This window comes from Rhinoraja longicauda, chromosome 13 (genome assembly GCF_053455715.1).
Source record: "Rhinoraja longicauda isolate Sanriku21f chromosome 13, sRhiLon1.1, whole genome shotgun sequence".
Lineage (NCBI taxonomy): Eukaryota > Metazoa > Chordata > Chondrichthyes > Rajiformes > Arhynchobatidae > Rhinoraja > Rhinoraja longicauda.
In genome coordinates, this window is record NC_135965.1 from 31,623,940 (window position 1) to 31,636,056 (window position 12,117).

Genomic DNA, 12,117 nt, shown 5'->3' on the forward strand with positions numbered 1-12,117 from the left:
TGGAGGCTTTCTCCGTAGAGGGGCTGACCTAATCCAAGCAGAAAGGTACGATGTGCAAAATCTTGCAGGTTTAGCAACAAGAGATAGTAAAATGTATCAGGTAGCCGATCTGACAGTGTTATGAGGAAAAATAAATCTTTGTTAGCCCAAACCTCTGAACACTGACACTGAACAGGTCATTGCAGGAGGTCCTGATGGTGATGGGACCAAATTTCCCTGACTGCCATCTAACTTACCATCTTTGAACAGAGAAAAACAGACAAGAATCAGGCAGCTAAGTCCTTGGTTAAGGGCTAAGAAACAAATCTGACGGTACCCAATAAAACACTGCGATTAGATCTCCAATTTCCTCTTTATTTCCCTGCTGTAATAATATTTTAGGCAGCATAACAGGAAAACAAAGGACTGTATGTACTTGGATTCTGAATTTATTCAAACCAAGAAAGGTGCTGCTCACTCTAATTGACCATGCATACAGATTGATGCTGAGCCATTGAATGATCAAGGCATGTGATTGGGATTAATGTTACTTTATCTAGTACCTGTTGGAGCAGAAAGACAATGCTAGTATCAAAATCGGCAAAATGTCAATCTATTAGTAAGAATGCAGCAGATTGCTGGAGAACATTAAACAGTTAGCATAATGGTCAATAGTATTGCATAACCAGAAAGAAAATTCTTCGGAAATAAAAAATGAAATGAAGAATGGAGAGAAGGCCAGATGTTTTGGAAGCTGTTGTCTGGGATATTAGAGAATATAAAATTGATCAAAAGGAGAGTTCCAGTTTTGAAAACTTTGAGAGGATAAATAGTGTACTAGTGAAATTACCTGTCAATTTTCAATACAAGAAAAAAAACTAAGAGAAAATAACGTATTTCTTGCAGAAGGTTATTAGAACATCGGATGCTTTACCTCAGATGACCCTTGAAGCATAGATACCAACATTATTTCAGAGGAAACTGAATAAGTAATTCAAGACAAAATATAATTGTATGCTATGTTTTAACACAGCAAGAATACAAAGGTAATTTACAGGAATATAATGAAATCGGAACACAAGCTACATGAGGCAGATGATAGGTGGTGTTGAAGACAGTGAAGATAGTTATTAAGAATTACAATGGGGTCTTGATCACCTGAGCAAGTGAACTGAGGAATGGCAAATGGAGTTTAATTCAGATGAGTGTGAGGTGTTGCAATTTGGAAAGTCAAACAAGGGCAGTGAATGGTAACATAGAAACATAGACATAGAAAATAGGTGCAGGAGTAGGCCATTCGGCCCTTCGAGCCTGCACCGCCATTCAATATGATCATGGCTGATCATCCAGCTCAGTAATCTGTACCTGCCTTCTCTCCATACCCCCTGATCCCTTTAGCCACAAGGGCCACATCTAACTCCCTCTTAAATATAGCCAATGAACTGGCCTCAACTACCTTCTGTGGCAGAGAATTCCACAGACTCACCACTCTCTGTGTGAAGAAATGTTTTCTCATCTCGGTCCTAAAAGACTTCTCCCTTATCCTTAAGCTGTGACCCCTGGTTCTGGAAGGAGGGCCCTGTGGGGACTTGTAGAGCAGTGGGATCCACGGGTACGTACATAGTTCCCTGAAAGTAACCTTACAGGTAGATAGAGTGATGATGAAGGCATGTTGGGATTCATCAGTCAGGGAATTGAGCATAGATGTTGGGATATTATGTAACAGTTACGCAAGATGTTGCTGAGGCTGCACCTGGAACATTGTGTTCAGTTCTGATCACCTTTTGATAGGAAAAGTGGCATTAAGTTGCAATGTGTACAGCGAAGATTTACGAGGATATTGCCTGGACTTGAGGACCTGAGCTTTAGGGAGAGAATGGACAGGCTAGAACTTTATTCGTGGACTGCAAGTGGCTGAGGTGTGATCTTTTAAAGGTGTATAAAATCATGAGGGGAATAGATAGGGTGAATGTACAGTGTCTTTTTTTCCCCAGGATGGGGGAATCAAGAACAAGAGTTCCTAGGTTTAAAATTTGAGGGGAGAGATTCAATAGGAACCTGAGGGGCAACCTTTTCACACAGAGGACGGTAGGTATATGGAACTAGACGACAGAGGAATTTGTTGAGAAAGGATTAGAGTAGGAAAAGATTTGAGGGAAAAGGGCCAAATGTGGGTAAATGAGCCTAGGTTAGATGGGCATCTTGGTTTGCATGGATGAGTTGGGCTGAAGGACCTGTTTCCATGCGGTATTACTCTACGATCATGAATGTGGTTAAAGAGGTATCTTTTAAGGAGTGTCACAAAGAAAAAGTGAGAGACTAATTGATGCAGAGGTTTTGGGGAAAAAATTCCAGAGAGAGTCCTAGCAATGATTAAACTTGGAAGGCTGTGACATCGGAATCGGAAGGTAACAGCTATCAGGCTGTTAGGACTGGTTGAATTACATGGCAGGGATGGTGCCTGACCTGCTGAGTTACTGTGACACTGTGTCCTTTTGTGTATTAACCAGAAACTGCAGTTTCTACTACTTATACAATGATAATACCTTACTCGGTTAAAGCGGACTATCGGCAATAACAGACACCATTCCACCCTCTCCGCCACCACCCCACACCCCCCCTCCCCCCGCCCCCCATTGTCCATTTTAACAAGGATTTACTGAAGAGGTATAATAATGCAATCTTGATAACTTCTAAATTAAAAGAAAAAGTATTAAAAGATCCAGCAAAAGTGAATACAAATTGATTGGTGAGATCAATAGAACTTCATTGATACTTGATTCAAATATTTTGTAAACCTTCCTGGACAGAACGATAATCTGTCCTACTGATCCACCCACTCCTGGAATGTGACCTTATGAAGCAGCCAGTCCCACGGTGTAACAGGATAAAGCCTGACACTCCACACCATCCAATTTCAACATGTGAAAGGAAAATATTTGATTCGTGGTTTGTCCTGATAATTTTCAAAGCAAAATACTGCAGAAATCCTAAAAATACTGAATAAAATCAGATATACTGAAAATGCCCATGGTGGGCATATTTGGTCTCGCGAATCCTCTTGATCAGCCCAAACTGTGGTTATCATTGTAAATTGAGAATGGTATATTCTAACCATAATCTTTTGTTTTGTCCTGGCATAGGTCCACCTGCATTGAAAATGAACAAACCAAACATGTTTCAACTGGTGTGGGAAATGACTACAGCTCTTGATTAAAAACAAACCATAATTGAACTGTATTTAGAATGTATTATCTTCCCTGTACACAATCCTTTAAAGGGAAGCTGAATTGGGCTGATATCAAACAGCTGATACTCTGCCTAACAATTCTAGAATAGTTTGATCAGAGAAACCCTGAGAATCCACAGATGTATTCAGTTATATAATTAATCTTTGCTCCATTAACATTGTTTTACCTTGTTTATCTTATTCTGTTACTGTGAGAAATCTTTCCTTATTAATGTAGTATTGATTTTAACATAGAAAACCATTTCAAAGAAAATGAGACACAGAGGTTTTGTTTCCTTAATCATGTCCTATAAACTCAGGGAGGGACCTGCGCTACATCGACCTTGCCGTGAACATCACTCGGGTGGTGATGGGACCAAAGTCCCAGTGGAAATGATTGGTCTGCATTTGCACCAGCAAGAGAGATGAGTCATGTTGTAAGCATGTCATCTTGTATATGGCAAGAAGATAGAACTCAAAGCTCAGTGAGGATGTTTATTGTTGAGCTCAGACTGAACAAATAGCTAGGAAGACAAGTGGAGGCTGAGAAGAAATTGGAAGATTAAGGATGGAAGAATACATAGATGAAAGGCTGCACAATAATGTTCAGGTTGGCAGGTCCAAGTTGTATAACAACATACAATGGCATAATTTTAAGTTGATGATTACAGTAAAAATCCACCATCCTTTTGTTCAAGAATTCTGATGTTTTAGCATCTAATTCACTTGGGGTTTTATTCCGATATTCCCTTAAAGCATTCTGCAGTCCTGATTCTAATGCTCCCATAAACTCACCAAGGCCCCATTGAGAACACTCCTTGTTAACTTACCAGATTCATTGGAAAACTTATTACACAACTACATAACATTTAAAAAAGTGAATTAAAAGTGTGCTGATGTATTAATATGAGTTGTATCCAATAATAAAGAAAATCTGATAGTCCAGCATCACCTCCAAACAGTTCTGGATTAATGGAGTTTCACTGCAATGGCTTTATGCGCTATTTTCCCCATTTATACAAAGGTTACAGCAATTTGTAATGTAAGTATAGAAAACTAGGTAGGAGGCTGAAAAGCAGGACCTCTTGGGTGGTTATCTCTGGGTTGCTTCCAGTACCTCGTGCTAGTGAGGGTAGGATAAAGGAGATATGGCATCTGAATGTGTAGCTGAGGAGTTGGTGCAAGGGGCAGGGATTTAGATTTCTAGATCACTGGGATCTCTTCTGGGACAGGGATGACCTGTACAAAAGGGACGGTTTGCACCTTAATTGCACAACGTGGAAGAGCATGCGTGCTGTTAACGGGAAAAAGAGTGCAGGAAAGGTCATGTTTAAACTAACAGGGCAAGGGGATGGGAACCATTGCAAGGAGACAGAGGGACATAAAAGGAGGACAGAAGCAAAAGGTAGATAAGAAAAACAAACCAGAAAACTTTGTGCCTTAATGCGAGGAGCATTCGTAATAAGGTGGATGAATTGAATGTGCAGTTAGTAGTTAAGGAATATGAGATAGGTGGAATTACGGAGACATGGCTCCAGGATGACCAAGGCTGGGAGCTGAACATGCAGGGGTATTCGACATTCAGGAAGGGTAGACAGAAAGGAAGAGGAGGTGGGGTGGCAAGAGGAGATTAATACAATAGCAAGGAGAGACATTAGCTTGGATGCTGTAGAATTGGTATGGGTAGAACTGCAAAATAGCCACGGGCAGAAAACGTTTGTTGGAGTTGTATACAGACCACCAAACGGCAGTAGGGAGGTTGGGGATAGCATCTAGCAGGAAATTAGGGATGTGTGTAGCAAAGGTACAGCAGTTATCATGAGTGACTTTAATCTACATATAGATTGGGCCAACCAAATTGGAAGGTATGAAAACGGAATTGGCTACGATCGACTGACAAATTATACTTAAAGGGTTGACGGTGGAGATGCTATGGCAAAGATTTAAAGACCGCATGGATGAACTCCAGAAATTGTTCATCCCTGTCTGGCAAAAAAATAAAATGAGAAAGACGGCTCAACCATGGCTAACGAGGGCAATCAAGGATAGTGTTACATCTAAGGAAAAGGCATATAAATTGGCCAGAGGAAGCAGCAAACCCAAGGACTGGGAGAAACTTAGAACTCAACAGAGGAGGACAAAGGGGTTAATTAAGAGGGGGGAAAAAAGAGCATGAAAGAAAGCTTGTGGGGAATATAAAAACTGACTCTAAATGTTCATACTGCTGGGGTGTAAGCTCCTCCCGTCCCATTCACAATCTGATCTTTCTCTCCTGGGCCTATTCCGTTGTCAGAGTGGTTGACCCCAGCGGTTTGATCATTGACTTCTCTAACTTCAAATAGCCCTTGCTTTCCCTTTCTCTCCATCCCTTCCCTCTTCCCAGTTCTCCCACCAGTCTTACTGTCTCCGATACATTCTATCTTTGTCCCGCCACTCCCCTGACATCAGTCTGAAGGAGGGTCTCGACCCGAAAAATTGCCCATTCCTTCTCTCCAGAGATGCTTCCTGTCCCGCTGAGTTACTCCAGCATTTTGTGTCTACATTATCTTAATGGTGTCAGATTAGGAAAAGGGGAGGTGCCACGAGACCTGGGTGTGCTTGTACGTCAGTCACTGGAAGCATGCAGGTACAGCAAGCATTGAAGAACGCCAGCATGTTGGCCTTCATTGCGAGAGGATTTGAGTTTCGGAGCAAGGAGGTCCTATTGCAGTTGTACAGGGCCCTGGTGAGGCTGCAACTGGAGTATTGTGTGCAATTCTGGTCTCCTAATTTGGGGATGAACATTATTGCTATTGAGGGAGTGCAGCGTAAGTTCACCAGGTTCATTCCCGGGATGGCGGGACTGACTTATGATGAAAGAATGGGTCGACTGAGCTAGTATTCACTGGATGTTAGATGGATGAGAGGGGATCTTATAGAAACGTATTAAATTCTTAAAGGATTGGACAAGCTAGATGCAGGAAAAATGTTCCCGATGTTGGGAGAGTCCAGAACCAGGGGTCACAGTTTAAGAATAAGGTGTCGGCCATATAGGACTGAGATGAGGAAAAACCTCTTCACCCAGAGAGTTGTGAATCTGTGAAATTCTCTGCCACAGAAGGCAGTGGAGGCCAATTCACTGGATGTTCTCAAGAGCGTGTTAGATCCAGCTCTTAGGACTAAAGGAATCAGGGGGTATGGGGAAAAAGCAGGAACGGGGTACTGATTTTAGATGACCAGCCATGATTATATTGGCTTGAAGGGCCGAATGGCCTACTCCTGCACTTAGTTTTCTATGTTTCTGTTTCTATAATATTTTGCATTCTCTGCTTGATATAGGGATGTGGCTCTAAAAGATCAACCCATCATCCTGCACTCAAAGGAATAATGTCCCAGCCTGCTCAATCTCTCTCTTTCGCTCAGACCCTCAAGTCCTGGCAACATCCTCGTAAATCTTCTCTGCACCCTTTCTAGCTTAACAACATGTGCAAAAGATTAAAAATCACCTTTTTTTTCTTATTTATTATAGACCTGTAGAAGATTTCTGCATAGTCTTGACGTCAAAGCGAAAGTATTTGTTTAATTCCCCTACACGTTCTCTCCCCTCAGTCTGAAAGGGATCCACATCAACTTCCCCTTATTCCATCAATCTGAACAAGGGTCCCAATCCTAAATATTGTCAGTCCATTCCCTCAACAGATGCTACCTGACCCACTGAGTTCATCCAGCACTTTTGTTTGTTTGTTTCTCTGTTTTGTTCTCCCATCTCTTCCTGCCTCTATACTTGCTCAAAAAACCTGCCTAGTCTGATGGAAAGCTATTAATTTGAATTACACCATTTCTCTTCCTGTAGATGTCAGTTTCCTTTCAATCTGCTAATATCCTCGATATTTTACCTCAATTAAACAGAAATGTTGACAATTTCAATAAGGCAAATAAAAGTGCCAATTCACCTGAAAGAAGAATTTAGTACCCTGAAAGGTGGGACAGAATGGAAAGCAATTTTTTCCCCAAAGTGCAATGGGATGGCCTCATCCTAGATTTGTTTTATCCTTTGAAAAAATAAACTTTATTCAGAATAAAACTATGTACAAAACAAAAACTGTGCAAAAACTCTTCAGAAATTCTCAGCATCCACACATTCATTAGTGTCATACCTTGTAGTGTTCGCACCAATCTTTAGATAACATACCTTTGCCATCCATGTAGCCCCTGGGGTGATATCCCTACGCTTGTCTGTGGAGCCCCGACCAGTGTCCAGCTTTTCAGGTCATCGGTTCTAAAAGGGAATACATTTTTCCCCTAAAGTGCAATGGAATAGCCTCGTCCTGGGGTATTTGTTTTATATATTGAAAAATAAACTTTATTCAGAATAGAAATATATACAAAACAAAACCTGTGCAAAAATGGTTCAGACATCCTTCGTGTCTATACATTAATTAGTTGTCATACCTTATACTGTTGACAGCAATCCTTTGATAAAACACCCTGGGGTGATATCCCTCCCCTCGTCAGATGGAAGCCCCTCAGTGTCCAACGGCGGAAGGGTCAGCATTGTACCCTTACTGTACACTCGAGCAGACAAAATCATTAGGAATAAATTGGGTAGACACACAGTTTCTTGCCCAGAGCAGGGGAATCAAGAACCAGAGAACATAAGTTTAAGGTGAGGGGGGGAGATTTAATAGGAACCTGAGGGGTAACTTTTTCACACAAAGAGTTGTGGGTGTATGGAACGAGCTGCTGGAGGAGATAGTTGAGGCTGGTACTGTCGTAGCTTTTAAGAAACATTTAGACTGGTACATGGATAGGACAGGTTTAGAGGGATGTGGGCCAGGTGGGACTAGTGTCTGTTTCCATACTGTAAGACTCCATGACTATTAAAGACAACAACCACGCACCGGATCGCGGGGCTGGGGTCGGCCCACTGCGGACCTTTCACCGTCCGGCGCGGCCTGGAACGTGGCAAGTTCAACAGCCTGACCGCGGGAGAAGACGGCAGGGGAAGAGAAATGACATTCTGGCCTTCCATCACAGTGAGAAGGTGACTGGAGGAGACTCACTGTGATGGATGTTTCTTTTTGTTTTGTGTTGGTTGGGGTTGTGTAATTTGCTTATTTTATTGCTCTATTGTTGGACTGTGTGTGGGTGACGAAATCTCGTCCAAAAGACCTGTTTTTTGGATGACAAATAAAGGTAATTCTGATTCTGAGGTGTGTCCTCTGAATGTGCTCCCCTCCTCGTGAACTCCGCACCTGATGCTTCTGCGCATGCTCGCGCTTGACAATCGCCGGGCAGCTTCGGTCACGTGCTCCGTGACCTCCGAACCCACGCGCGTGCGCAGTATGTCGGCGTGTGAGGGCCGCAGGAGCGGTTACCATTTTGCAAATACACAGACAGCGGGTTAAGCCAGGGTGTGTGGGGTCGGCACGGAATTAAAAGCGGGCTGACACCTGCCCGCGGACATGGACGATGAGTACTACCCAGACGGAGAGGGTAAGAGCGGTGTCGGGGGATGGATGGATCACTCACTCACTGCCAGGCAGGGAATGCGGAACCTTGGCCTCCCCGGGGCTCGGCTCCGACACATCCCCGCAACCAGCGCTTGTGTGTTGGCCCGATGGAGTTCTCACTGATCCCACCAGGCAGGGCACACAAGCACTTCACTCGTCAGCAACAGAGTGAGACACGACAGACTGTAGATGCTGCAATCTGGAGCAAAACAAACCTGCTGGAGGAACTCAGTCCGAAAAGTATCCATTCATGGATGCTGCTCCTTAACCCTCCTAACAGTTCCTCCAACAGTTTTTTTTTTGCTTTAGTCAACAGCAAGTGTATTTACGACATTACAACACACTACAATTAGTTAAGCAAACTACATACGTGAACTTCAGAACGGATTCAAAGCATGTTTTCTGTATCTAAATTTAAGATAAATCAATAAAGGAAGATACTCGGGAATTAGATTGTGGAGTTTGATGTCCAAGCATGTGAAAACATATCTTTCTGAAAAAGAGTGCAGGAATCCCCTGTGGCCATTTCCCTCTGAAACAAGTACACCCATTTGGATACTGTGTGTAGGAAAGATGCTGGTTTAAATCGAAGGTAAACACAATGCTAGAGTAATTCAGCGGGTTGGGCAGCATCTCTGGAAAGAAGGAATGGGTGACATTTTGGGTCAAGACGCTTCTTCAGACTGAAGAAGGGTCTCGACCCGAAACGTCACCCATTCCTTCTCTCCAGAGATGCTGCCTGTCCCACTGAGTTACTCCAGCATTTTGTGTCTACCTCCCATTTAGATACCTTTGGGGTGGGGTGACTGTTCAGAGGAGAACATAAGTCAGGTGTGTGGCAGTCGGTCTGGTTCTGATGCACAGTGGGGTTGAGTGAGATCAGACAGGATAATAGCGGTAGGATAAGAAAATAACTGCAGATGCTGGTACAAATCGATTTATTCACAAAATGCTGGAGTAACTCAGCAGGTCAGGCAGCATCTCGGGAGAGAAGGAATGGGTGACGTTAGTGGTAGGAGATGCATTAGTTACTGGGGCAGATAGGAAATTCTGTGGCACTAACATAACTCCAGGATGGCGTGTTGATTACCTGGTCCAGGATGTCTTGGAGGGGCTGCAGAACATTTTCAAGGAGAAAGGGCAGCAGCAAGAAGTTGTGTGTATTGGCACAAATGACACAGGTAGGAAAAGGAGTGAGATCCTGCAGAGTGAATACAGGGAGTTAGGCAAAAGGTTAAAATGTAGGACATCAAGGGCAGCGATCTCTGGATTAGACCTGGTGCAACATGCTCGTGAGGGTAAGAATAGGAAGCTAGCACAGCTGAATGCATGGCTGAGGAGTTGGTGCATGTGGCTAGGATTCAGATTTTTGGACCATTTAATGTGCGGGGATCGCTGGTCAGTGTGGACTTGGTGAGCCGGAGCCTGTTTCTGTGCTGTATCTTGAAACTAAAGCTAAAAACTAATTGCAGTGTGATCTTGATCAACTGGGCAAATGGTCCAAGGAAGGGCAAATGGAGTTTAATTCTGCCAAGTGTGAGGTGTTGCATTTGGGAAATCAACCAGGGCAAAACTTTCACTCTGAATGGTAGGTCCCTGGGGAGTGTTGTAGACCAAAGGCATGTAAGAATACAAGTACATAGTTCCCTGAAATTAGCATCACTGGTTGATAGGGTGGTGAAGAAGGCTTTTGGCACATTGGCCTTCATCAGGTAGGGAATTGAGTAAAGAAGTTGTAATGTTATTTACAGTTGTGCAAGATGTTGGGGAGGCTGCCCTTGGAGTATTGTGTTTGGTTTTGCTCATCCAAACATTTCTTGTTGCCATTAAGCTGGAAAGGATGCAGAGAAATTTTACAAGGCATTGCCAGAACTGAGCTGTATGGAGAGGTTGGACAGGCTAAGATTTTATTACTTGGAGTGCAGAGGCTGAGGGGTGAGCTTATGGAGGTATATACAATAATGAGGGGAATAGATAGAGTGAATGCACAAATTATTTTCTCAAGGTAGAGGGAATCAAGAACTAGAGGGCATAGGTTTAATATGAGAGGAGAAAGATTTAATAGGAGCCTGATGGACATATTTATACAGAAAATGGTGGAAATATGAAACAATCTGCCTAAGGGATTATAAGAAAATAACTGCAGATGCTGGTACAAATCGAAGGTATTTATTTCACAAAATGCTGGAGTAACTCAGCAGGTCAGGAGAGAAGGAATGGGTGACGTTTCGGGTCGAGACCCTTCTTCAGACTGATGTCAGGGGGGCGGGACAAAGGAAAGATATAGGTGGAGGCAGGAAGATAGAGGGAGAACTGGGAAGGGGAGGGGAAGAGAGGGACAGAACTATTTAAAGTTGGAGGTCAATGTTCATACCGCTGGGCTGCAAGCTGCCCAAGCGAAATATGAGGTGCTGTTCCTCTAATTTCCGGTGGGTCTCACTATGGCACTGGAGGAGGCCCATGACAGAAAGTTCAGACTGGGAGGGGGAGTTGAAGTGCTCAGCCACCGGGAGATCAGGTTGGTTAAGGCGGACTGAGCGAAGGTGTTGAGCGAAACAATCGCCGAGCCTGCATTTGGTTTCGCCGATGTAAAGAAATTGACATCTAGAGCAGCGGATACAATAGATGAGGTTGGAGGAGGTGCAGATGAACCTCTGTCTCACCTGGAAAGACTGTTTGGGTTCTTGGATGGAGTTGAGGGGGGAGGTAAAGGGACAGGTGTTGCATCTCCTGCGATTGCAGGGGAAAGTACCCAGGGATGGGGTGGTTTGGGTAGGAAGGGATGAGTGGATCAGGGAGTGACGGAGGGAGTGGTCTCTGCGGAACGCAAAAAGGGGAGGGGATGGGAAGATGTGGCCTGTGGTGGTGTCCCGTTGTAGGTGACGGAAATATTGGAGGATGATTTGTTGGATACGCTGGCTGATGGGGTGGAAGGTAAGAATGAGGGGGATTCTGTCCTTGTTATGAATGTGGGGAGGGGGAGCAAGAGCGGAGCTGCGGCATATAGAAGAGGCCCTAGTGAAAGCCTCATCTATAATGGAAGAGGGAAGTCCCGTTTCCTGAAGAATGAGGACATTTCTGATGCCCTAGTGTGAAACACCTCATCCCGGGCGCAGATGCAGCATAGACGGAGGAATTGGGAGTAGGGGATAGACTTTTTGCAGGAGACAGGGTGGGAAGAAGTGTAGTCCAGATAGCTGTGCGAGTCAGTGAGTTTATAGTAGATGTCAGTCACTAGTCTGTCTCCTGTGATGGAGATGGTGAGGTCGGAGATAGTCCAAGTATATTTAAGAGCCGGATGGAAATTGGAAGTGAAGTGTATGAAGTCAGTGAGTTCTGCATGGGTACAAGAGGTAGCACCAATGCAGTCGTCGATATAGCGGAGGTAGAGTTCGTGGACGGGGCCAGTGTACGTCC

The 12,117-nt window shown here is 43.9% G+C and overlaps 1 protein-coding gene across 1 annotated transcript in view; it reads left to right on the forward strand.

The window, feature by feature from the left end:
• The first annotated feature begins 8,526 nt into the window (after positions 1-8,526).
• Positions 8,527-12,117, forward strand: part of iws1 (interacts with SUPT6H, CTD assembly factor 1) — a 42,605-nt gene continuing 39,014 nt past the window's right edge. The window contains exon 1 of the mRNA XM_078410728.1: positions 8,527-8,683. Coding sequence (XP_078266854.1) covers positions 8,653-8,683 — 31 coding nt within the window. The 5' untranslated portion in view covers positions 8,527-8,652. The remainder of the gene's footprint in view (positions 8,684-12,117) is intronic.